This window comes from Schistocerca piceifrons, chromosome 6 (assembly GCF_021461385.2).
Source record: "Schistocerca piceifrons isolate TAMUIC-IGC-003096 chromosome 6, iqSchPice1.1, whole genome shotgun sequence".
Lineage (NCBI taxonomy): Eukaryota > Metazoa > Arthropoda > Insecta > Orthoptera > Acrididae > Schistocerca > Schistocerca piceifrons.
This window is the reverse complement of record NC_060143.1, coordinates 113,886,356-113,913,831: the sequence shown is the minus strand read 5'-3', so window position 1 is coordinate 113,913,831 and position 27,476 is coordinate 113,886,356. Positions and strand designations below refer to the sequence as shown.

At 41.8% G+C, this 27,476-nt stretch overlaps 1 protein-coding gene across 1 annotated transcript in view; it reads right to left on the bottom strand.

Annotated features, from left to right (window-relative positions):
* The window catches only part of LOC124803170 (sialin-like), a 175,158-nt gene extending 153,674 nt beyond the window's left edge, over positions 1 to 21,484 (bottom strand). The window contains exons 1-3 of the mRNA XM_047264353.1: positions 21,460 to 21,484; positions 14,925 to 15,133; positions 4,273 to 4,509 (exon numbers count right to left, since the gene is read on the bottom strand). Of these exons, the coding sequence (XP_047120309.1) occupies positions 4,273 to 4,509; positions 14,925 to 15,133; positions 21,460 to 21,484 (471 nt within the window). The remainder of the gene's footprint in view (positions 1 to 4,272; positions 4,510 to 14,924; positions 15,134 to 21,459) is intronic.
* Between the last annotated feature and the right edge of the window lie 5,992 nt (positions 21,485 to 27,476).

The following is a 27,476-nucleotide window of genomic DNA, read 5'->3' as shown; positions in this document are numbered from 1 at the left end:
AGACTCTGAATACGGAATGGCAGTTAGAGCTAGATGCATGCGACATTCTTTTTGTGAAATCGTTTGGAAGTTCAGTATTCCGAGATCTACACTGTCAAGGATGTGCAGGGGATAATAAATTTGAGGCATTACGTCTCACCATGAACAATGCAGTGGCCGACAGCCTTCACTTGACGACCGAGAGCAGAGACGCTTGCGTAGAGTTGTCTATGCTAACAGACAAATAACACTGCATGAAATAACCGCAGAAATTCATGAGGGACCCACGACTAAGGTATCCCTTAGGACAGCTCGGGTAAGTCTAGTGCTAATGGGCCATGGCAGGAGGAGACCGACACGAGTGCGTTTGCTAACAGCACGACATCGCCTGCAGCACCTCTCCAGGGCTAGTCACCATATCAGTTGGACCCTAGACAACTGGAAAACCCTGGCCTGGTCAGATGAGTCCCGATTTCAGTTGGTAAGAACTGATGGCAGGGTTCGAGTGTGGAGCAGACCCCACGAGGCCATGGTCCCAACTTCTCAACAAGGGACTGTGCAACATGTTGTGGGCTGTGATTACATGGAATGGATGGGTCCTCAGATCCATGCAAACCGATCACTGACAGGAAATGCTTGTATTCGGCTACTTGGAGAACATTTGCAGCCATTAATGGACTTCATGTTTCCAAAAAAACAACGCCACCGAGCCACAAATGTTCGTGATTGGTCTTAAGAAGATTCTGGACAGTTCGAGCGACTGATTTGGCCAAAATTAATCTCATGGAACATTTACAGGACACAATGGAGAGGTCAGTTTGTGCAAAAATCCTGCACCAACAACACTTTTGTAATTCTGGATGACTACAGAGGCAGCATGGCTCAGTGTTCCTGTAGGTGACTTCCACCGACTTGTTGAGTCCATGCCACGCCAGCTGCTGCATTATTCCGGGAGAAAGGCGGTCCGACACGATATTAGGAGGTATCCCATGGCTTTTGTCGCCTTGATGTAACCGTACATCTGCCGTTCTGCGTCGTATGTTTTAAGATCGTGTTAGGGTCAGTAGTGATTTCGAAATGCCTACATTTCTGAACAACCAAAACTGATCTTTCCCGAGGTCAACTTCTACTAAATTTTCCATTTGGCTCTACATTATTCTTCTTCTTCAGTAGCGCTACAGTCCTTGGTGAACCTTGACTTCTTCAACAATCTTTCCTCCACACTTCTCGGTTATGTGCTGCTCTTTTCCACCCCGGACTCCCATATTGGAGATATCCCTTACTACCTCGTCGATCCATTTTCTTCTAGGTCTCCCTTTTCCCTTAACTGAATGGATCATACCTTTCATCATTTTCTTTGGAATTCTATCCTCTGCCATTCTCTCCAAGTGTCCTAGCCATCGTATTCGCTGTGATTTCACAAATTTTACCATGTCCCTGCCTTGTATTAACTCTTGTAATTCGTCATTGTAGCGTATTCTCCAGCCTTCTTCCTCCCTTATTGGCCCATCGATTTTGCGTAGTATTTTTCGCTCAATGCCTCTTAGTGAATTTTTATCGTGTTCTGTCAACGTCCATACCTCTGAGCCGTATGTGATAACTGGGCGGACTAGGGAATTATATATTAGCAGTTCGGTTTTTCTTGTAACAAGGCTGTTTTTGAAAAGCTGCATATTTGCAAAGTAAGCTCTGTTTCCTGCTTGTATTCTTTCCCTTATAGTCTTTCCAATACTGTTGTCATTTGTTATTAGGGCTCCCAAGCAGTTAAAAGAGGACACTCCATTGAAGGATTTCCCATTGATGTCCAGGTTTTTAGGGATTCTTCTGGCCTCAGATTGTGACATTACCACATATTTTGTTTTGTTTTCATTTACTATGAGGCCAATTTTTATGGCTTCTGTTTCCATTGTCCGGTATGTTTCTAGGAGTGTATTGGTGTTTCTTCCTACTTTAGCAATGTCAACGGCGTATGCACATATCTGGCTAGTTTTCACAAATATGGTGCCTCTTTTGTTGATTTTATTTACTACACTATGCAGGGCTATATTGAATAGGACATTGGAGAGACTATCCCCTTGCTTCACACCTTTATTAAAGTCAAAGCTTTCACTTGTTCTGCTAAGGACCTGTTGTGTACACAGTTCCGCGTAGTCAGCGCGTACACAATTTTCCCAATAGAGCGCGCCCCGCTAAGCATAACAGCGCAGGCGCAGCGCTCGTCCGTCTCCACACTACGAGATGGCGCTTCCATAAAGACGGACCAAATTCTGCTTCCGCCGATCCGCGTATTAATATGTCACGCAGACAATGAGATTGCTGCTAACGTAGAACCTTTTCTCCACGCGAATCACACTCGGCAAGTGATACATGAACGCGCGAGGTATTATAACGAGTGTACAGACCTCCGATTAGTCAGTCTGCAATAGTCTGCATTAGTCTGTACCAGTCTATAGTCAAGTTTCATTCTGCGCCTAATAAGATTATGATATTCCTGTACATAGCCATGAAGAGAAATGAATAAACACTTTGTCAAGTATCAGAGATATGTGAGAATAACATTAACGTACCAAGACCAAAGGAACTTCAGACTGTCAATTGTAAACAGCATCCAGAATCAAGTTACGTATATCTATGATCTTTATTATTATAATAAATGTGTGTGAAAATTAATCAAGTTCTGTTTAAAGTTGGTCACCGTCAATCTGCTACTCCAAGCGTGCAAGTGGCATTTCTATCGTCTGACATAACAGCAGAAGTTAAACACGCCACGATAAGACCACGAGACATATTGCTGACACTCGCCTACGTCGTTAGAGCGACAAGTCAAATAATCTGATGGTGTGTGTACCGAAGGTCTTACAGTACGCACACCACAGGACCTTTACTTTTGCTCTTGTCTCGGCCGTTGTCTTATTAATTTAGCACGTATACCAACTTCTTTCAGTACTCTGTATAGTTCTTGCCGATTTATGCTGTCAAAGGCTTGTTTGAAATCGATGAATAGGAAATGCAGATCTATATCATATTCATAGAACTTTTTCATCATTTGTCTTATCACAAATATTTGATCAGTTGTTCCTCTGCCTGGTCGAAAGCCACACTGATATTCCCCTAGTATGCATTCTGCACACTTCTATATCCTTTCGTTTAATATACTTGTGAAGTGGTTGGGAAGGGAGTGAGACAGGGCTGTAGCCTGTCCCCGATGTTGTTCAGTCTGTATATTGAGCAAGCAGTAAAGGAAACAAAAGAAAAATTTGGAGTAGGTATTAAAGTCCATGGAGAAGAAATAAAAACGTTGAGGTTTGCCGATGACATTGTAATTCTGTCAGAGACAGCAAAGGACTTGGAAGAGCAGTTGAACGGAATGGACAGTGTCTTGAAAGGAGGATATAAGATGAACATCAACAAAAGCAAAACGAGGATAACTGGATGTAGTCGAATTAAATCGGGTGATGCTCCGGGAATTAGATTAGGAAATGAGACACTTAAGTAGTATAGGAGTTTTGCTATTTGGGGAGCAAAATAACTGATGATGGTCGAAGTAGAGAGGATATAAAATGTAGACTGGCAATGGCAAGGAAAGCGTTTCTGAAGAAGAGAAATTTGTTAACATCGAGTATAGATTTAAGTGTCAGGAAGTCGTTTCTGAAAGTATTTGTATGGAGTGTAGCCATGTATTGATGTGAAACATGGACGATAAATAGTTTGGAGAAGAAGAGAATAGAAGCTTTCGAAATGTGGTGCTACAGAAGAATGCTGAAGATTAGATGGGTAGATCACATAACTGATGAGGTGGTACTGAATAGAATTGGGGAGAAGAGGAGTTTGTGGCACAACTTGACAAGGAGAAGGGACCGGTTGGTAGGACATGTTCTGAGGCATCAAGGGATCACAAATTTAGCATTGAAGGGTAAAAATCGTAGAGGGAGACCAAGAGATGAATACACTAAACAGATTCAGAAGGATGTAGGTTGCAGTAAGTACTGGGAGATGAAGGAGCTTGCACAGGATAGAACAGCATGGAGAGCTGCATCAAACCAGTCTCAGGACTGAAGACAAGAACAACAACAACTTGTGAAGATCTTATGAGCTGTACTTAGGAGTGTTACACCTCTATAGTTTTCATATGCTGTTCTGTCCCCTTTCTTATAAATGGGGACTATTATTCCAATTTTCCAATGAATTTTCCAATCTACATGATTGGTGACTCTGTTCAAAGTGCAACTCATGTTGTACTGAGTACCAAACGCCAGAAGGCAGTGGTAGGTAGAGAGAGAGACGGATACTCACCCCCAGGACGCCGGTGAGCACGCGTGCGGCGATGAGCCAGCCGACGCCTGCCTCGGCCGCGAGCGGGCAGAGGGCGGTGAAGACGGCCGCGCCCAGTGACGTCACGCCCACCACGAGGCGAGCGCCCACGAACTCGGACAGCATGCCGCCGGGGAAGGGCCCCACCACGGCGCCGTAGAAGTACGCCGCCAGGACGTGGCCCTGTATCGCCTGCGACCAATTGTACCGCGGCCCGTACTGCAACACGGCGCGGGAGGCGCTCTGCTTCACGTCGTGCTCACAGCGATAAAAGCATGCCATTTAGGGGCTTACCATCTGTGCGTAGAGGCTATCTGGCAAGTGTACTGACAAGACACGAAGTGACTGGGACGTGGGAAGCACAGCACTGCGAGTCTACATCCACATGTACATCTACATCCATACTCCGCAACCCACCTGACGGTGTGTGGCGGAGGGTACCTTGAGCACCTCTATCGGTTCTCCCTTCTATTCCAGTCTCGTATTGTTCGTGGAAAGAAAGATTGTCGGTATGCCTCTTGTGGGCTCTAATCTCTCTGATTTTATCCTCATGGTCTCTTCGCGAGATATACGTAGGAGGGAGCAATATACTGCTTGACTCAAATGATTCAAATGGCTCTGAGCACTATGGGACTCAACTTCTGAGGTCATTAGTCCCCTAGAACTTAGAACTAATTAAACCTAACTAACCTAAGGACATCACAAACATCCATGCCCGAGGCAGGATTCGAACCTGCGACCGTAGCGGTCTTGCGGTTCCAGACTGCAGCGCCTTTAACCGCACGGCCACTACGGCCGGCATACTGCTTGACTCCTCGGTGAAGGTATGTTCTCGAAACTTCAACAAAAGCCCGTACCGAGCTACTGAGCGTCTCTCCTGCAGAGTCTTCCACTGGAGTTTATCTATCATCTCCGTAACGCTTTCGCGATTACTAAATGATCCTGTAACGAAGCGCGCTGCTCTCCGTTGGATCCTCTCTATCTCTTCTATCAACCCTATCTGGTACGGATCCCACACTGCTGACAAGGGAACCTCCCCATCGCACCCCCTCAGATTTAGTTATAAGTAGGCACAGTGGATAGGCCTTGAAAAACTGAACACAGATCAATCGAGAAAACAGGAAGAAGTTGTGTGGAACTACGAAAAAAATAAGCAAAATATACAGACTAAGTAGTAAGGATAGGCAACATCAAGGTTAGTATGAGCTCAGGGGCGCCGTGGTCCCATGGTTAGCGTGAGCAGCTGCGGAACAAGAGGTCCTTGGTTCAAGTCTTCCCTCGAGTGAAAGGTTTACTTTCTTTATTTTCGCAAAGTTATGATCTGTCCGTTCGTTCATTGACGTCTCTGTTCACTGTAATAAGTTTAGTTTTTGTGTATTGCAACCGCACCGCAAAACCGTGCGGTTAGTAGACGAAAGGACGTGCCTCTCCAATGGGAACCGAAAACATTTGATCGCAAGGCCATAGGTCAACCGATTACTCCACAGGAAAACACGTTTGATATATTCTATACGACACTGGTGACGGCATGTGCGTCACATGACAGGAATATTTTGTCGACCCACCTAACTTGTACACTTGGCGAATGGGTAAAAAGATTCTTCTACTTGACTGATTTAGGTTTCCTTGTGAATGTGATATTCACTCCCAAAAAAGTGATGAAAACGTACGAGTTTGTCACATAAACTGCAACAAATGAATGGAACAGTTTCACAGTTGCACAGTTTTCCCTGTGCTCTGTAAAAACATGTTTTTAACGTTTTCAAATTTTTCCGTGTGTAGACCGTCGAATTTTGCATATGTCCAAGCAAATCTGAACATGTCCTGGAATTTTGGAGAGCGAATTTGATTATGTGTGAGCGCCTGAACTTTGATAATTGTTTGAAAATAAAAAAAAAATATACTTTCCACTCGAGGGAAGACTTGAACCAAGGACCTCTCGTTCCGCAACTGCTCACGCTAACCACGGGATCACGACGCTCCTGAGCTCACACTCTCCTTGATGTTGCCTATCTTACGCATAGACTACTCAGACTGTATATTTTGCTTATTTTTTTCATAGTACCACACAACTTCTTCCTATTTTCTCGATTGATCTGCGTTCAGTTTTTCAAGGCCTATCCACTGTGCACTCTTATAACTAAATCTGAGGGGGGTGCGATGTAGAGGTTCCCTTGTGAGCAGTATTTAAGCAGTGGGCGAACAAGTGTACTGTAACCTACTTCCTTTGTTTTCGGATTGCATTTCCAATGAATCTGTCTGGCATCTGCTTTACCGACGATTAATTTTATATGGTCATTCCATTTTAGATCACTCCTAATGCGTACTCCCATATAATTTATGGAATTAACTGCTCCCAGTTGCTGACCTGCTATATTGTAGCTAAATGATATGGGATCTTTCTTTCTATATATTCGCAGCACATTACACTTGTCTACATTGAGATTCAATTGCCATTCCCTGCACCATGCGTCAATTCGCTGCAGGTCCTCCTGCATTTCAGTACAATTTTCCATTGTTACAACCTCTCGATATATCACAGCATCATCCGCAAAAAGCCTCAGTGAACTTCCGATGTCATCGACAAGGTCATTTACGTATATTGCAAATAGCAACGGTCCTACGACCCTCCCCTGCGGCACACCTGAAATCACTCTTACTTCGGAAGACTTCTCTCCATTGAGAATGACATGCTGCGTTCTGTTATCTAGGAACTCTTAAATCTAATCACACAATTGGTCTGATAGTCCGTGGGATTTTACCGAGTACCCGTGAGAGACTTCACCTAAATTATGTACCGGGTGATCAAAAAGTCAGTATAAATTTGAAAACTTAATAAACCACGGAATAATGTAGACAGAGAGGTAAAAATTTACACACACGCTTGGAATGACATGGGGTTTTATTAAAACCAAAATGCAGGATGGCGTTCCACCCCATATTGCTAGACGCGTGAAAGACCTCTTGCGCGCGTCGTTTGGTGATGAGCGTATGCTCAGCCGCCACTTTCGTCATGCTTGGCCTCCCAGGTCCCCAGACCTCAGTCTGTGCGATTACTGGCTTTGGGGTTACCTGAAGTCGCATGAGTATCGTGATCGACCGACATCTCTAGGGATGCTGAAAGACAACATCCGACGCCAGTGCCTCACCATAACTCCGGACGTGCTTTACATTGCTGTTCACAACATTATTCCTCGATTACAGCTATTGTTGAGAAATGATGGTGGACATATTGAGCATTTCCTGCAAAGAACATCATCTTTGCTTTGTCTCACTTTGTTATGCTAATTATTGCTATTCTGATCAGATGAAGCGCTATCTGTCGGACATTTTTTGAACTTTTGTATTTTTTCGGTTCTAATAAAACCCCATGTCATTCCAAGCATGTGTGTCAATTTGTACCTCTCTATCTACATTATTCCGTGATTTATTCAGTTTTCAAATTTATACCGACTTTTTGATCACCCGGTACTTACACTAACGTGATAAAGGTCATGTTACACCTCCTAACATCGTGTCGGGCCTTCTTTTTCCGAGATAGTGCAGCAACTAAACATGACATGGACTCAACAAGTCGCTGAAGGTCCTCGCAGAAATATTCAACCATGCTGCCTCTATAGCCGTACACAATTGCGAAAATGTTGCCAATGCAGGATATTGTCCACGAACTGACCTCCCAATTATGTACCCCTGTAACGGGACACCCTCATCTAGCATTACTTTTCGTCAACAGTAGTTGTCGATACCAATATTATTATTCGAATTTTGGACAGGTCAGTATTATCTCAGTCGCTTTTCTGAAAACATTCATATAATTTTATAAACAATACATTATATTTGAAGCTAAAATTTATGAAAAGGAATTACTTTATAAAATATTTTAGAGTGAATCTTATAATCGATAAGTACTAGTTCTGAATGTACAGTTAAAATTGTATTTTTTTAGAAACATTTGAAATTACGAAGTATTTGCACACTTAAAATTTCTATTATTAATTTCGCAATCCTGTACTGTTTACTACGTTTATTTCTGTATTCATTTATGAAATAATTATATAATTATTATGAACTAATTCATTTATGAAATAATAATCGAAATTAATAATGTAACGAAAGCTCGCAGAAATTTGTTTGGTAACAACAACTGAGGCGCGCCGAGTGGCCGCGCGGTTTGAGGCGTCATGGACGGACTGCGCGGCCCCTCCCCCAGGAGGTTCGAGTCCTTCTTTGGACACGCGCGTATGTGTTGTTCTTAGCATAAGTTAGTTTAAGTAGTGTGTAAGTCTAGGGACCGATGACCCCAGCAGTTTGGTACCTTAGAAGTTCACACATATTTGAAACAAAAATTGTAAATCCTTTGGGATATTGTTATTTCCGCAGAGTGTGAGAGTCGTGAGCATGCCTCTGAAGTGATCGAATGTAATTTTGTACAAGAGGTGCGAACAATGTAATTTCGGCTTTGTTAATGTGGAAAATCAAAACACTTATGATATACTAAAATGTGAGAAAATAGTTTTACGTAAAAACAAAAATTCTGCAAAACATCGTCAAATTTATTTAGGTCAATTCAGCGATGTCGACATTGTTTTCTGGAAACATGAATTCCATTAATGGGTGCAAATGGATTCCAAGTAGCCAAACACAACCATTTCCAGTCAACGACCGTTTCATTTGTTGCAGAGGACCCAGTCCATGCCATGTAAATACAGCCCACACCATTATGGAGCCACTAACTGCAGATGGTTGCTCACGTCGGTACCAATGATGTGTGTCACTTTGGATCGGAAGAGATTCACTCTGGTTTCGAGCAGCTAACAGAAGTGGTAAACGCTGCCAGTCTTGCTTGGGAGATGAAAGTAGAGCCCACCATTTGCAGCATAGTCGACAGGACTGATTGGTACAGAGCCGAGTGAAGGCTCTGATCAGAGGCTCAGACGGTTCTGCGACCGTGTAGGCTGCACACTCCTCGACTTGCGCCATGGGGTGGTTGGGTTTCGGGTTCTGCTGAATAGGTCAGGTGTCCACTACACACAGGAGGCGGCTACACGGGTAACAGGGGCTGCGTGGCATGGACTGAGCGGTTTTTTAAGTTAGAGGGTCTCGGGGAAACACAAAAAAGGGCCTCAGTCTCAATGGGTGCAAGTCGAACACAGGTTGAACGTACATCCACGAACTGTAAATGTAACAGTTGTAAACTGTCGTAGCTGTGTTGGGAAACTACCAAAGGTCCAAGCGCTAATAGAAAGGACCGATGCTCAAATCGTTATAGGCACTGAAAGCTGCCTAAAGCCGGAGGTAAGTTCAGCCGAAATTTTTGCGAAAGACGTAACGGTGTTCAGAAAGGATAGGCTAAACACAGTAGACGGTGGCAAATTTGTTGCTATTAGAAGTAGTTTATCTTGTAGCGAATTTTAAGTACATAGTTCCTCTGAGTTAGTATGGGTAGCGGTCGTCCTTGGCAACCGGAATAAAATAATAATTGGGTCCTTTCACCGACTTCTCAATTCAGATGATACAACTGCTGACACGTTCAAAGAAAACTTGAGTCTAATTCCAAACACGTACCCAACTCATACAATTATAGTTGGTGGTCACTTCAATTTACCCTCGGTATGTTGACAAAAATATCTGTTCAAATCCGGAGGTACGCATAAAACAACACCAGAACTTGTGCTAAAAGCATTTCCAGAAAATTATTTCGAGCAGTTAGTTTTTGAGTCCACTCGAAAAGTAAACGGTTGTAAAAACATACTTGACCTCTTAGCAATGAATCATCCTGAGCTAATAACGAGCATCAAAACGGATACAGGGATTAGTGAAAACGGAGTTGTCATAGCGAGATGGAGTGTTGTAACTCCCAAATCATCCAAAACCAAACGAAAAATATACCTATTCAAAAGAGCAAATAAAATTCACTTGACACATCTCTTCGAGTCAATCTTCATTTCTTCCAAATTACCAACATACCGGTAAGTGTAGACCAGATGTGGCTTGAATTCAAAGAAATGGTATCGACAGCAATTAAGAGCTTTATACCAAATAAATTAACAAACGACGGAGTTGATCCGCCCTTGGTATACAAAACAGGTTAGAACACTGTTGCAGAAACAACGAAAAAGGCATGCCAAAATTAACCAAACACAAAATCTTCATGATTGGCGATCTTTTACAGAAGCTCGAAATTTAGCGCGGTCTTCAATACGAGATGCTTATAATAGTTTCCACAACGAAACTTTGTCTCGAAACCTGACAGAAAATCCAAAGAGATTCTAGTCGCATGTAAAGTATGCTAGGTGCAAGACACAATTAATGCCTTCTCTGCGCAATAAGCAATGGAAATACTATCGATGACAGTGTTGCTGAAGCAGAGTTACTAAACATAGCCTTCCGAAATTCCTTCACCAAAGAAGACGAAGTAAGTATCCCAGAATTAGAATCAAGAACAGTTGCAAACACGAGTAAGGTAGAAGTAAATATCCTCAGAGTAATGAAACAACTTAATAAAAGCAAGTCTTCTGGTCCAGACTGTATACCAATTAGGTTCTTTTCAGAGTATTCTGATGCAATAGCTCCATACTTAATCATATACAACCGTTCGCTCGACGAAAGATCCGTACCCAAAGACAGGAAAGTTGCACAGGTCACACCAATATTCAAAAAAGATAGTAGAAGTAATCCACTAAATTACAGGCCCATTTCATCTAAGGTCGATATGCAACAGGATTTTAGAACATGTATTGTGTTAGAACATTACGAATTACCTCGAAGAGAACGGTCAATTGACTCACACTAAATACGGATTTAGAAAACATTGTTCTTGTGAAACACGACTAGCTCCTTACTCACACGAAGTTTTGTGTGTTACTGACAAGGGATTTCAAATTGATTCCGTATTTCTAGATTTCCAGAAGGATTTTGACACTGTAGTAACTGAAGGAAAGTCATCGAGTAAAACAAAAGTGATTTCTGGCGTTCCCTAAGGTAGTGTTATAGGCGCTCTGTTGTTCTTTATCTACGAGGGTTGTCCAGAAACTAAGTTCCGATCGGTCGCGAAATGGAAACCACAGTGGAAACCAGAAACGTATTATTTGCATCAGTTAGGTACACCTTCCACCTACTTCTCTACATAATCGCCGCTCCAACTTCGAGTGTTGTCGTAGTGTTGTATCAGCTTTCCAATATCCTCGTCATAGAAAGCAGCCGCCTGTACTTTCGGCCAGTTGCAGCTCGTTGTCTGTGGAAAAATTTTGTCTTCATACCAGCGGTTCTTGTGAGCAGAGATGAGACTCAGGGGGTGCCAATCACGGACTGCAATGGGGGTGATCAAACACTTCTCATCAGAAACGCTGCAGGAGCATCTTCCTTGCCCCTGCAATGGGCGACCGAGAATTGGCATTAAGAAGGAACTGCTCGACAGTTGTGTTATGTGGGCTGCATGACACAGGCGAAATCTCTAACCAGGCCCTCATACTTGGCGGGAGACTTTACGTTCTCACTGTTCACTCAAAACTGAAAACAGTGACGCGACACGATCGACAGGCATACTAGATACACTGTCCAACACATCTGTGCAAAGCTTTACCGGATTTTCCCGATTTTACCGATCGGAACTTACTTTCTGGACAACCCTCGTATATAAACGGTTTAGGGGACAATCTGAGCAACGATCGTAGGTTGTTTGGAGATGATAAACGCATTACAAGATGAAAAAAAATTGCAAAACGATTAGAAAAGCTATCTGTATGCCGCGAAAATTGGCGACTGACCCCATATAACGAAATGTGTGAGGTCATCCACATGAGTGCTAAAAGTAATCCGTTAAACTTCGGTTACACAATAAATCAGTCAAATCTAAAGAGTGTAAATTTTGAGTGAATTCCGCGCGAACCCCGATGGTAGAAGAGGGTTTCGCCATTCTCGTGTCGTGGTGTGTTCAGTCTTCATGTGCGTGTTGGTCGGACACTGCCTGGGTGAAACTTCGTCACAGCCAGAGCTGGAGCACACGACTAATTTTACGCTTGCGTGAGAGATCGAGAATCAACTTTACACTTACCCATATACCTCTTTTAAAATTTATCACTACTGTTAAGTTTGCAAATTAATTCAAAGTTGATAACTAAAAATTTTGAAGTCAGAGAGTCCAAAGTATCCCGTTCATTTGGTAGCACTTCATGAGGGTAAAACTGATAAAACTCTTAGGAGATATGAATGCTGTTTTATCTGGTATCGTAAGTTACAGCTATTTAAATAAACTCTGAGATATTTGTATTTTTATTTTAATTGTAGCAGACCAAGGCCATCGTAGCAACTGTGTACAGAGTAAGAACTTCTATGGTCATATTATTGTATTGTCTATATATTGTGTACCTAGAAATTCCTGTTATTTCGCTCCTTTTTGAATACACAACATATATGAAAATAATGTTTAGTAATTTTAGTTAATGATTTGAATTATTCCTGATGAACTTCTTCCATCTCAAGGTGCACATTCATTAAGATGAGATGTTTATATATTATTAAACTGTTTTGTATGCTTTGGGTAAAGATTTTGTAAACTCGTTACATGTAACATGGTTAATCCTTTTGAGGGGGTTGTCTTCTAATGCCTGGTTTTCATTACAACACAGTTGTTTATTATACTGTGCTATCCATTTATCTTCTGATACTATATTTAGGTCAGTTCTCTCTTTTTCAATTTTATTTACATGGTTTCTCATCCTGTGAGCTATATATTGTCTTCTGTGTGAATCACATTAAATTCTACATTTGTTTTCCTGATCATGTTCTTGATTTCTTTTCTCTTTATATTCTTGTTTCGCAGATTCTGTTTTCACCAGCAAATACATCTGTTCTGCTCGTTCGTTTCCTCAACTGCTTTTATTTATCTTCTTTCCACACTCTTAATCCCTTTTTATTTCTTCCTTCATTTCTTTTTTTTAGTTATTCATTTGCAACCTGTTCAATGCATAGTTTTACATTTAGCATTTGGTTTCTAAATTATCATTTGTACCCATCTGGCTTGGCAAAGATTAAATCTACACTCATGCTCATAAATTAAGGATAACTGCAGAATGTGGTGCCACACAACGTGGCATTACACAAAACTGGCGCTAATAGCATAGGCACATAGGGAATATACACGACACCGATCTGTAAGTCCACGGTATTGATGATAAGTTGATAAAACAGTCCCGAAACACATGTGCTACAAAACGCCATTGTTTGCTGCGCATGCACCCCGACATCAATATGGAATATGATCACCATACACACGTACACAGGCCGCACAACGGGCTGGCATACCCTGGATCAGGTGATCGAGCAGCTGCAGGGGTACAGCCTCCCATTCTTGCATCAGTGCCTGTCGGAGCTCCTGCAGTGTCATAGGGGTTTGAAGACGTGCAGCGACACGTCGACCTAGAGCATCCCAGATGTGCTCGATGGGGTTTAGGTCTGGAGAACAGGCAGGGCACTCCATTCGCCTGATATCTTCTGTATCAAGGTACTCCTCCATGATGGCAGTTCGGTGGGTCCATGCGTTATCATCCATCAGGAGGAAGGTGGAACCCACTGCACCCCTGTAAAGTTGGACATACTGGTGCAAAATGACGTCCCGATACACCTGGTCTGTTAGAGTTCATCTGTCAAAGACATGCAGGGGTGTACGTGCACCAATCATAATCCCACCCCACACCATCAAACCACGACCTCCATACAGGTCCCTTTCAAGGACATTAAAGGGTTGGTATCTGGTTCCTGGTTCACGCAAGATGAAAACCCAGCGAGAATCACTGTTCAGACTATACCTGGACTCGTCCGTGAACATAACGTGGTACGACTGTTCCAATGGCCATGTACTGTGTTCTTGCCACCAGGCTTTACAGACACTCCTGTGACCATGGGTCAGTGGAATGCACCTTGAAGGTCTCTGAGCGAATAAACCATGTCTTTTCAGTCGTCTGTAGATTGTGAGGCTGGAGACAACTGTTCCAGTGACTGCAGCAAGGTCCTGAGCAAGGCTACCTGCAGTACTCCGTGGCCGTCTGCGGGCACTGATGGTGAGATATCGGTCTTCTTGTGGTGTTGTTCACTGTGTAAGTCCCGTACTGTAACGCCTGGTCATGTTTCCTGTCTGCTGGAATCGTTGCCATAATCTTGCGATCACACTTTGTGGCACACGGAGGGCCCGTGCTACGACCTGCTGTGTTTGACCAGCCTCCAGTCGCCCAAGTATTCTACCCCTCATAACGTCATTAATATGTGTTCTTTGAGCCATTTTCAACACACAGTCACCATTAGCACGTCTGAAAATGTCTGCACACTTACTCGCTGCACCATACTCCGACATGTACCAACACACCTCTGCGTATGTGGACTGCTGCCAGCGCCACCGTGCGACGACCGCAGGTCAAATGCACAGCATGGTCATACCCCGAGCTGATTTAAAACCGCAAGCCGCCCACATTATCCTTAATTTATGAGCATGAGTGTATTTTGGTACAGATGTTAAGAAAAAAAAATTTCAGAAAGAAACTTTTCGCCACCTACTTTTTCGCAATAAAGTACCACCTGATCTGTCAGACGTACACGGCACCTTGGATGAAGAATGTCCCGCGCCTCAGTGGCCTACTTACATCTGGCAGAGGCTCATCCGCGGAGAGCGTGGTCAGGTTCTTCTTCGCGCTGACGGGCACTAGGAAGATACTGCGGTCCTCGGCCACCTCGGCCTTGGAGGGGTACACCATGGCGAGCAGCAGCAGGCTGAGGCAGATGCGCACCACGAAGCCGCACCACGTGGCCAAGAAGCACTGCACGCCGATGACGAGCCGCGACGGAAGCGCGTCTGCACGAACAAAACGCAACACGACAGACAAGTTCCAGCCACACAGCCCAAGTTGCTTGGTGTTACAACGTGTCTTTCATGCCGGAAGACCGGGGCAGCACCGAGTCAGAAATTCTCAACCACCCACAAATCAGAGATCAACAACACAACAACTGCTATTCTAATGTAGTAGTCTAATGTTGAGGGTTGCACAGTCCGGTATTACACTTGAAACGTCCCCTTTGAAAAATTTTTGATTGACTGTGCTGATAAACATCTTCGAGATAATAAAAGCATTCAGAAAAAATTAATACGAGAGCTGCAAGTGGAGGGTGTCAACTCTTAGGTATAAATTACATACGATTTAATGAGAGTGTATTTCAATATTTCGTCAGTAAAGTGGCTTGTCATATTACAAAACAAAATACTCACTTGAGAAATGCAATACCTGCAGAAGACAGGCAAATTGTGACACTGGGATTTCTTGATATATGATAGGGCTACTCTAGTTTGCAGCACAGCACTCGAATATGACATTGCACATTAACCAAAGTAATTCCAGAAACATGTGAATTGATTTATAAAGCACTGAAGGGGGAATACGTAAAGGTAAATAAATGTTTAGTACACTACGTGGGCAATAAGAACTATTTTTATTTTTTAATAATTTAATTAATGGAATTAGTGTCCCAACAACTAAACAATTAATAAAAAGTACGAAACAGATGAAGCACTTTTTAACTTGTGGCTTCCAGAGTTCAAAAATAGTCAAAGTAGAATGGAAAGCTAAGAACTCTATTCTGGCTTGCTGAAAAGCTGCCTCGATGTTTCCAGATGTAGAGAGGGATGGCTTCAGCTGTGATTGTTTACACATGTCCCCTGCAGCATATTCCACCTGCCCATCAGCACACATTTAATAGCCCTTGCTCACCCCGCTCACCCTAATCGAAGCAAGTTTATTGGAAAAAAAAAACGAGTCGAAGGAAAACACCAATTTAGAAGCCATGTTTACAAATAGACTACAGCAACGTCAAATAGCAGTAGCGACGCCAGCGCTCCAGGTGGTTACGTTTGATATTGCAGTAAACACAAGACGAGCGACTTTTATGATCAAATCTACGGCAAGGCCCTAGATTAATGATGTTTGTATTTGCCAACAGGCGAGATCTGACAAAGTTTCTTATTATACCATCAAATTTCTTTGACATAAATATTTGATATATCAACTTTGACAAAGAAATATGATAGTGAAATACTGTCCATGTGAGGTCTGGTCAAAAAATTCTGGAACTTTGTTCACAGAATTTTTCTACGTTTAACTTATTGAGCACGGTCTCCTTCGAAAAACTCTCTTCCACAACTGATACACCGTTCCCAACGCCGTTTCCAATTCCGGAAGCAGTCTTCCCGGATCGCTCGAAGAAACGTCTGCGAATTTTCTTTAATCTCGTCTATCGTTGCAAATCTTCGTCCTTTCAACGGGATTTTCGACTACATAAGAAAGAAAAGTAGTCCACAGGGACCATCTCGTTCATTAGTGAGATCCAAAAGCTCTTTACAGATTGCGAGGCGAAGGTCTATCTGATCTTTACTCATGAGCCGTTTGACAAACTTGGTGGCAACACGATGCATTCCAGGATGCTGTGTCAGGATTTCATGACATGATCCTACTGAAATGTTACATACTTCTGCCACTTCTCGGACAGTCAGTCTTTGATTGTTACGCACAATTTCGTTGACTTTCCTGACGTGAGCATCTTCGGTAGACGTCGAGGGGCGTCCTGAACGTGGGTCATTTTTAACTTACGTCCGGCCATTTCTAAACCGTGTGAACCATCCATAACACCGAGTACGGCTTAAGCACTCATCACCGTGGGCTTCCTGCATCATTTGGCGTGTCTCTGTAAGGATTTTCTTTAGTTTCACGCAAAATTTAATGCAAACGCGCTACTCCTCTAACTCTGCCGCCTCAAAATTCGCAAAGTCTGCGACACTACTCAATACAGCACTGAATAACAACTAACAGTCAATCAACAATGAAACTTCCGGTAGTTATACATGAAAAACAGCCGTGTGCAAGGATGCCAACCGCATTTTGCTCCAACACATCATTGGCGCGAAAGTACGAATGTTCATAAATTTTTTTAACAGACATCGTACATTGAAAATCAAGGTGCGACTGTTTCGTCACCGCTGTTCCCGGACAACGGAGGGGTATCTGGTGAGAGGCCAGACAAACTCATGGTTCCTGAAGAGGGGCAGCAGTGTTTCTAACAGTTGCAGGGGCAACAATGTGGATGACTGACTGAACTGGCCTTGTAACATCAACTAAAATACCATTGCTGTGCTGGTAAGGCGAACAGGTGAAAGCAAGGGGAAACTACAGCCGTAATTTTTCCCGAAGGCATGCAGCTTTACTATATGGTTAATGATGATGGCGACCTCTTGAATAAAATATTCCGGAGGTAAAATAGCCACACATTCCGATCTCTGGGCGGGGAGTACTCAGGAGGACGTCGTTATCAAGATCGGAGCGTGGAGCGTCAGATCCGTTAATCGGGCAGGTAGGATAGAAAATTTAAAAAGGGAAATGGTTAGGTTAAGGTTAGATATAGTGGGAATTAGTGAAGTTCGGTGGCAGGAGGAACAGGACTCCTGGTCAGGTGAATACAGGGTTATAAATACAAAATAAAATACGGGTAATGCAGGAGTAGGTTTAATAATCAATAAAAAATAGGATTGCGGATAAGCCACTACGAATAGCACAGTGAACGCATTATCGTAGCCAAGATAGACATGAAGCCCACACCTTCCACTGTAGTACAAATTTATGTGCCAACTAGTTCCACAGACGATGAAGATATTGAATAAATGTATGATGAGTTGAAAGAAATTATTCAGATAATTGAGGAGACGAAAATTTAGTAGTCATGGGGGAATTCGATAAGTAGATAAAGGAATAGAAGTAGTAGGTGAATATGGACTGAGGGTAAGGAATGCAAGAGGAAGCCTCCTGGTAGAATTTTGCAGAGAGCATGATTCAATCATAGCTAACACTTGGTTTAAGAATCATGAAAGAAGGTTGTATACGTTTAAGAGACCTGGAGACACCGGAAAGTTTAAATGGTTCAAATGGCTCTGAGCACTATGGGACTTAACATCTGTGGTCATCAGTCCCCTAGAACTTAGAACTACTTAAACCTAACTAACCTAAGGATATCACACACATCCATGCCCGAGGCAGGATTCGAACCTGCGACCGTAGCAGTCGCGTGGTTCCGGACTGAGCGCCTAGAACCACATCGAAAAGTTTCAGATAGATTATATAATTGTAAGACAGAGATTTAGGAACAAGGTTTTAAATCGGAAGACACTTTCCAGCGCAGAGGTGGACTCTGATCACAATTTATTGGTTATGAACTGTAGATTAAAACTGAAGAAAGTGCCAAAAGGTAGGAATTTAAGGAGATTGGACATGGATAAAAGGAAAGAACCAGAGATCGTAGAGACTTCCAGAGAGAGCATTAGGGAACGATTGACAAGATCAGGGGAAAGGAATACAGTAGAAGAAGAATGGGTAGCTTTGAGAGATAAAACAGTGAAGGCAGCAGAGGATCATATAGGTAAAAAGACGAGACCTTGTAGAAATCCTTGGGTAACACAAGAGATATCGAATTTAATTGATGAAAGGAGAAAATATAAAAATGCAGCAAATGAAGCAGGCGAAAAGGAATACAAACGTCTTACAAACGAGATCGACAGGAAGTGTAAAATAGCAGGAGTGGCTAGAGGAGGAATGTAAAGAGTAGGGTAATACAGAGGTCGCCTACAGGAAAATTAAAGAGACCTCTGAAGAAAATAGAACCGCCTGTATAAAAATCAAGACTCAGATGGAAAACCAGTCCTAAACAAAGAAAGGAAAGGAGAAAGGTGGAATGAATATTTAGAGGATCTATACAAGGGAGATGTACTTGAGGGCAGTACTAGGGAAATAGAAGAGGACGTAGATGAAGATGAGACGGGATATATAACACTGCGTGAGGAATTTGACAGAGAACTGAAAGACCTAAGTTGAAACAAGAGCCAGGGAGTAGACAACATTTCGTTAGAACTACTGATAGACTTGAAATAGCCAGCCATAACAAAACTCTTCCATCTGGTGAGCAAGACGTATGAGACAGGCGAAATACCTTCAGACTTCAAGAAGAACATAATAGTTTCCATCCCAAAGAAAGCAGGTGCTGATAGGTGTGAAAATTACCGAACTATCAGTTTAATAAGTCACGGTTGCAAAATACTTAAAAGAATTCTTTACACAAGAATGGAAAAACTAGTAGAAGCTGACTTCGGGGAAGATCAGTTTGCATTCCGTAGAAATGTAGGACAATGCATGGCAAAACTGACCCTACGAATTATCTTAGAAGATAGGTTAAGAAAAGGCAAACCTACGTTTATAGCATTTGTAGACGTAGAGAAAGGTTTTGACAATTTTGACTGGAATACTCTCTTTCAAATTCCGAAGGTGGTAGGGGTCAAATACACCGATCGAAAGGGTATTTTCATTTTGTACAGAAACCAGACAGGGTTGCAGCCTATCCCAGATGTTATTCGATCTGTATATTGAGCAAGCAGTAAAGGAAACAGAAGAAAAATTCGGAGTAGGAATTACAATCCATGGAGAAGAAATGAAAGCTTTGAGGTTTGCCGTTGACATTGTAATTCTGTCAGAGACAGAAAAGGGCCTGGAAGAGCAGTTGAACGGAATGGGTATTGTCTTGAAAGGAGGATATAACATGAACATCAGCAAAAGCAAAATGAGGATAATGGAGTGTAGTCGAATTAAATCAAGTGATGCTGAGGGAATTACATTAGGAAATGTGACATTTAAAATGGTAGATGAGTTTTGCTATTTGGACAGTAAAATAACTGATGATGGCCGAAGTAGAAAGGATATAAAATGTAGACTGGCGATGGCAAGACAAATAATTTCTGAAGAAGAGAAATTTGTCAATATCGAGTACAGATTTAACTGTCAGTAAGTTTTTTTTGAAAGTATTTGTACGGAGTGTAGCCATGCACGGGAGTGAAACGTGGACGATAAACAGTTTAGACAAGAAGAGAAGCTTTTGAAATGTGGTGTTACAGAAGAATGCTGAAGATTAGAAGGGTAGATCACGTAACTAATGAGAAGGTAGTGAATAGAACTGGGGAGAAGAGGAATTTGTGGCACAACTTGATTAGAAGAAAGGATCGGTTGGCAGGACACGTTCTGAGGCATCAAGGGATTAGGAATTTAGTATTGGAGGGAAGCGTTGAGGGTAGAAATCGTAGAGGGAGGGGAAGAGATTAATGCAGTAGGCACCTTCAGAAGGATGTAGGCTGCAATACGTACTGGGAGATGAAGAGGTTTGCACAGGATAGAGTAGCATGGAGAGCTGCATCAAACCAATCTTTGGACTGAAGACCACAACTACAATGCATACCCACTTCTACCCTTCCTGCTAGACTCAGATAAGAACAACTAGGCTGAGAATGGTGGCGCAACAGTCGCTACTCACTGGTCGACTCTCGCCCTCTTACTGATGCCTCTAGAAGTGTAAGGCTAGTAATGACTTAGTGCAGAAGTCGAGTGCACTTTCTTGCTGTTGTAAAGCACGGGGTGGTTGTAACTGAGGCGAACGTACTCACAGAGGTCCAATGCGGACTGTAATTATCGTATGGCAGCAAAATTTGGTACTCTTCCGCGTTAATGTGGAACCGATTTATGGCGGAAAAAATTAGTTCCAATTTTGGCCACTAAGTGCAAATCTGGTTTGCGAATGCAAGAAAGACGTATAGAAATGTTTCCAAAAGCAATGGATCAGGAATGGCACTTGGAAAGAGACTGTAAAACATGTGAGAAAGGCATAATGATGATTTTATTATTAACCACCGTTTACACGATTTGTTCAGTATGAGCACCGGAGACGTTGAAGAGATTCTGCATCAGTAAAACGACGCGATCAACAGTTATCTGCACCAGTTCCCATAGAATGTGTGCGATATATTCCTGTATGCTTTCCTTCAGGTCAGGTGAGACTGTGCCTGTCCGTGGTAAACGCTTTCCTTTAGATATCCTTAGTGCCAAATGTCACACGGATCAGATCAGGTGATCTTGCAGGCCATGCATCTGAAAAAACTACGGAGATAACACGGTCGTGGAAGATCGCATTACGCATATATCTCATACTATTGCAAATGTGCTCCGTTAGTGGATGAGTGATGTCTGGATTAAGTTTGATTGTACAGTCGATTCTTCAGACGAAAAACATACAAATTTCGTCCATTGCAACACTGCAGTTGTATACCTCCACCATGCACCGTCGTCGACATAGCGAAGCCCGTCTACTGCACTCCGCAGTGCACCGTGCGCTGGTGCAAACACCCTGAGAGACCCTGATTCAAAAATGGTTCAAATGGCTCTGAGCGCTATGGGACTTAACTTCTGAGGTCATCAGTCCCCTAGAACTTAGAAGTACTTAAACCTAACTAACCTAAGGACATCATACACATCCATGCCGGAGGCAGGATTCGAACCTGCGACCGTAGTAGCCTCATGGTTACGGACTGAAGCGCCTAGAACGGCTCGTCCACCGCGGCCAGCCAATATGTGGTACTCATACATCCAATTTTTGAACCTTCCCCACTGCATGCAAATGTCGCACGATGGTGGAATGATCACAGTTCATCACATTTGCCAGTTCTCGAGGACACTGACGTGAATCATTGAGGATTAAAGCGTTTAAAACATCTTCATCAAACCCCGACGATCTTCCTGAACGTGTAGGTCACTAATGTCAAAACGATCCTCCATAAAATGAGAAAACTATTTTCTTGCCGTGCTCTGTCCAACGCCACTATCCCCACACACAGCGCAAATGTTCCTGGCTGCCTCCCGCCGCTGCCATACCTCTACTGAACGTAAACACAAGAATATGTCGGAAATGTTTCGATTTCTCCATTTCGCGCTCCATTTTCTAGCGTCCATAGCACCACTACCGACCTCCTTATGACAAGACGGACTCAAATAGCGACAGTGCATTACAAATAAAAAATTTGTTTATTTCTGTAGCAGGGGTCCAAAGATTTTTCTAATCATGCTTTTTACGTTCTTGTGGATATATTTCCATAGAAACTTTCACCCACTAACAGATATTTCTTTATATTTAACCGAGAAGTGAAATACCAGTTTTCATAAATTTAGCTTTAAAATTTTTAATGTAACGAAACATTTTCTGAAAAATTTTCGTGCTCAATTGTATTCCCTTAGGGACTGAGTTTCCAGAAACACTGAAAAACGTATTTTTTATATCTAACTGAGAAGCCAAATACCAATTGTCATAAATGTAGCCTTAAAAATCCTTCAGCAATTCTTTAGTAACTATTTATTTTCAAAAAAAGATTTTCACCGAGTATTTTACTATTTTACCCCTTAGTGATTAAATTTCCAAAAATGCTGAAACATGTATTTTTATTTTCTTACTGAGAAACCAAATACAAGTTTTCGTAGTTCTAGCTTGAAAATTCCCTTAATGGCGACATAATTTCAAAAATCCTTTCATCCCGTATTTCACTCCATTAGGAGTGGAATTTCACACAATCCCTTCTTAAATGATGACTACAATATAAGATCTTCACCCTCCCTAAACTTCAAGTTTCTGTCCTTAGCGGATTGGGCTGGGTGATGATGGGTAGATACCGGATATTATGCATTTGCATGTTACCTATGCATTTGCATGTTCCCTATGCATTTGCATATTTGGCTCCTTTTCACCGGTTATTCCATATTTTAACTAAAAACTAGTGACGATACATATTTTCGCTCTATATTTATAATATTTTAAAAATTTAGACGGGCGGTCTCTAGCTCGATCTAGTTTTGATGTCTCACAGATCGACCGCGACCTAGAATTGCGTGAATCGCTAACCGAGAGGCCACTGCCTGGCGAAATCACTACAGAAGAGGAACAGGAACAGGCAAACCGAGTCAATGCTCCTACGCCCGCACACCCGCTTAATCTCTCCCCCCTCCCCCCTTCCAGCTGTCATACCGTATGCGTCGGCAACAATTAAATTAAACTACGCAAACTTTTAGTCGCAAGTCCATTGCTTCAGTTTACCTTTCTATTTACGTGTACACAGATGAACGCGTTTACGACGTACAGCGTGTAACGTTCTGTGCGCCATGCTGCCTGGAAAAAGAAATGTCGTTTCGTGGATAGCTGACCATCCTGGAACATTTGCATGTGATGGAACTGTTTTATATTGTCGAGTTTGCGAGAAAAACGTTTCGTGCAAAAAAAAGTTTCAAACAGACGAGCATATCAAGACAAGTCTTCACATCTCAGGAATGCAGAAGAAAGGACTGCGAGAATAACTTCTGACAACAGCAAGTTGTAGTAGCTGTGATTCGTCCAAAGGTAACCAAAAAGGTCGGTTTAACATGGATCTATATGAAGCATTCATTGCAAGCAATATTCCCCTTCACAGACTTACAAACCCAATCATCAAAGGCTTCCTGCGCAAATATTGCTTAAATCAAAATACACCAGATGAATGAACATGGCTTAAAAATTACATAACGACCATTTACGTAAAAATTCTGGAACAAATACGCAATGAACTCAAGGACAGCATTGTCTGGATTTCAGTTGCCGAAACTACAGACACTTGAGGCCGTTACATTGCAAATTTAATTGTTGGTTCTTTAAAAGAAAGCCTTCTTCTTCCTATTAGTGCTACTCCCTCTGCTGTTAGTTGGCTTCAATCTTTAGATATCGAACTACGATTAAATGCATCTGCCTTTTTTAACTTGCAATTAAACCACTCAAAGTAGTCAGTAATATTAAGTTAGTAATTTTCACAATTTAAAAATGTATATACAATTTGTGCCAAAAGGTAAAACTAAAATATATGTAAATACGTAACTAGATATACATGTAAAATTAAACTTTATGTACTTGTCAATGTTTGCTGTTATTGCCATACGATAAATAAATAAATAAAATTCTACGATCATCAGATTTGTGAATGAGGGTATTAGAAATATATTTCCAGAATCTTCTGCAGATGAAAGGGTGTTTGTGTTTATTTTAGGTGCTGCACCCTATATGATCAAAGTAGGAAAAGCCCTCCGAGCATTTTATCCCAATGTGATTCTTGTGACGTGCTTTGTTCATGGAGTACATCGCCTTGCTGAAGAAGTACGTTCCACGTTTGTGAATGAAAATAAACTGATTTCATCCTCAAAGAGAGTGTTTCTAAAAGCTCCTGCTAGCATCAAAACCTACAAAGAAAAACTACCAAATGTACTTTTAGCACCCGAACCAGTGGTAACTCGTTGGGGTACGTGGGTCGAAGCTGTGTTGTTTTACAATGAACATTTCGAGGCCATTAGAGGGGTAGAAAACGACTTCGATAGTGCAGAGGCTTCGGCAGTTTGCCAGTGCAAGGAAGCTTTTAATAATTACGGTATTTAAAAAGAGTTTGCTGTGATTAGCACTCATTTTTTCCATATACCCGCAATTATTAAAAAGCTTGAAACTCAGTTAATAAATAAAATTATTCTAGTTAACTTCTCATTGCCGGAGGTATTCCCAAGAAAACTTAAAGAAAAGTTTGAAAACACTTTAAACAATAACTCAGGCTTTGAACTCTTGTGCCAAACTCATAGTTTTATTAATGGGATGGATGAGCTTTTACCAGAAGCAACAAGTGCCAAAATAGCATGCAAATTCGACATCAGTTAATGTAGAACAGTCCTTTTCTGTTTATAAAAATGTTTTGAGTGATCGAAGACACAATATTACTACGGAACTTTTGGAATAGTACTTGGTCGTTTATGTTTACAACAATAGAAAAACGTAAAATAAATTGTAAATGATGCTTTGGTCTAATAGTATCAGTTAAAAGTTAATGCAGTTCAAAAAAATTCATGATTGTTTGTTGCTTTTTAAACAAAATATTACGGAGTTTTTGAGCGTGGCCCTCTGCGTGCGATATATCTCGAAGTTGGTCCTGTACGTATCGATTGTTTCATCGCGACTCACCCATATCGCATCCGCTTGTTACTGACAACAATAGCAAACAAGGAGCAATTCTTGAAACTCGGTATTGATACATACAGGTTAGACTTTGAGATATGAAGCACGCAGTAACTATTATGTTTTTTTTTATTATTTGATTTTGCATATTTCCACACTTTTCATGCATTTTAAGCATTTTTCAAGCATATTTGCAAGCATTTTTTTTATGATGCATACAATTCGGTCTCTAATGACGAGTCAGTGAATCAGTCACTCAGTTCTCGGTTGAATTTCTAAAAACAGAACATGAGTACGTTTTGTTTCTAAGCCAAATACAAATTTTCATAGATTTTGTTTCATAAATGCTTGCATAATGAAATAATTCCATAAAAACTTTCATCCTTGTTTCACCCCCATAGGGGATGAATTTCCAAAAACATTGAAACATGTATTTTTTTTATTTCTAATTTTCATAGATGCAGCTTAAAATGCTTTCACAAAAAACTATTTTCATAAAAACTTTCATTTCCTATTTCGCCTTCTTAGAAGTTCAATTTGCAAAAATTTTATTTGTAACCGGAAGCCCAACACCGATGGTGTTATATATCGCTTTAGTATACTTTAGTAGTTCTTTAACAATGATATATTCTCAAAAAAACCTTTCACGCACTGTTTCACTCACCCAAGGTTAAATTTCCAAAACTGCTCAAACACATATTTATTTATTTCTGACCGAGAAGCCAAATATCAATTTTCGTAGTTCTAGCTTCAAAACTGTCTTGATAGCGACATTTTTTAAAAACCCTTCATCCCCTGCTTCAACCCATTAGGGTTGTAATTTCGAAAAATCCCTTCTTAAACGACGCCTACGGTATAAGAGGTATAAGATCCACACCTTCTCCAAGTTTCAAGCTTCTATCCAACTTATTTTCGAGGAAAGTGAAGCTTAAAGTTCAAGTTATTAAAATTTGTGCTGGTGTTTGAAGGGTCACCTTTAACATACATAGACTGGGAGCGGGTGTGGGGTGCCACTGATCTGCTGCATGAACTACCGACTACATGTCCAGCTGGATAACTGCACAGGAATACTCGATGCATCCTCGAAGTTCATTCAATATGCGTGGTTTTGGTCGATAAACGACCTCCATTACGGTTCCCCAAGGTAAAAGCCCAGGGGCATTAAAAGCTGGAGAACGTGGAGGATATTGGGCATTATCTCTTCAGCCTATCCATGCAGCAGGTACAGTTTTATTGAGGTGCTCCCAGACACGATTGTGATAGTGAGGTAGGGCACCATCCTGAATGAAGTGAAGCCTTTCGTCGGCTCATAACTCACATATGGCAGGTAAAACGGATGTCTCGAACTTTCCTAGGTACTAGGTACACGTCATCGGTAACTGTACCGTCAAAGAAAAACAGCTCAATTTTACCCGGATACGACAACCCGCCCCCAAACATTCACTTGCGGTAAATTGACAGGTCTGTCCACACTGATGTGCAGTGGCCCCGGCTATGACTTTTTGCTGTTCCACTGAGTGTAAATCGCGCCTGATCAGACCACACAGTCATCACTGCAAACACTTGATTGTTGCTCACAGTGTCATGAAATCACTCGCAGCACTAATTTATCACCAAGCTCCGGTAAGTAGGGACGAATTTTGCGCCATTTTTTCGTACGACGGGTGCAGCAGCGGTTTTTCATGTTTGTTGTCTGCGATCTTTCCCATTAGGAGCCTGATAGCTTCTGTGTGATGAGCATTCTTGTCTGACGTTTATTTTCGTCATGGAGCAGAGCTGAGCAATGTATCCAAGTGATAAAAAATTGTTACAAAAACAGTGAAAGTCCTACGGCAACCATTCGTGAATTGCGTGTGACACTCGGACGTAATGCTGCTCCAGATGATTCGTCAGTTCGGAAGTTGATCTGGAAGCTTGAGACGACGGATCCTGTTTCAAACGTTAAGAAAACAGGACGACCGCATTCTGTTCGAATACAAGAAAGCATTGCTGAGGTGCGTGACAATGAGACCGTAAGCCCAGAAAATATGTTCACCTGCGAGCTCAACAATTGAATTTATCACCAAGTTCATTGCATGAAATCCTTTCAAAAGATCCGAAAATACATGCATACAAGATCATAGAATGAAATCCTTTCAAAAGATCTGAAAACGTATCCGTACAAGATCCACCTTACACAAGAGTTGAAGCCTGCAGATCATAGAAAGACATCGATTTGCTCAGAGGGTCTTGGCTTGACAAGCGGAGAGCGACACCTTCACAAAAAGAATAATTTTCTCAGA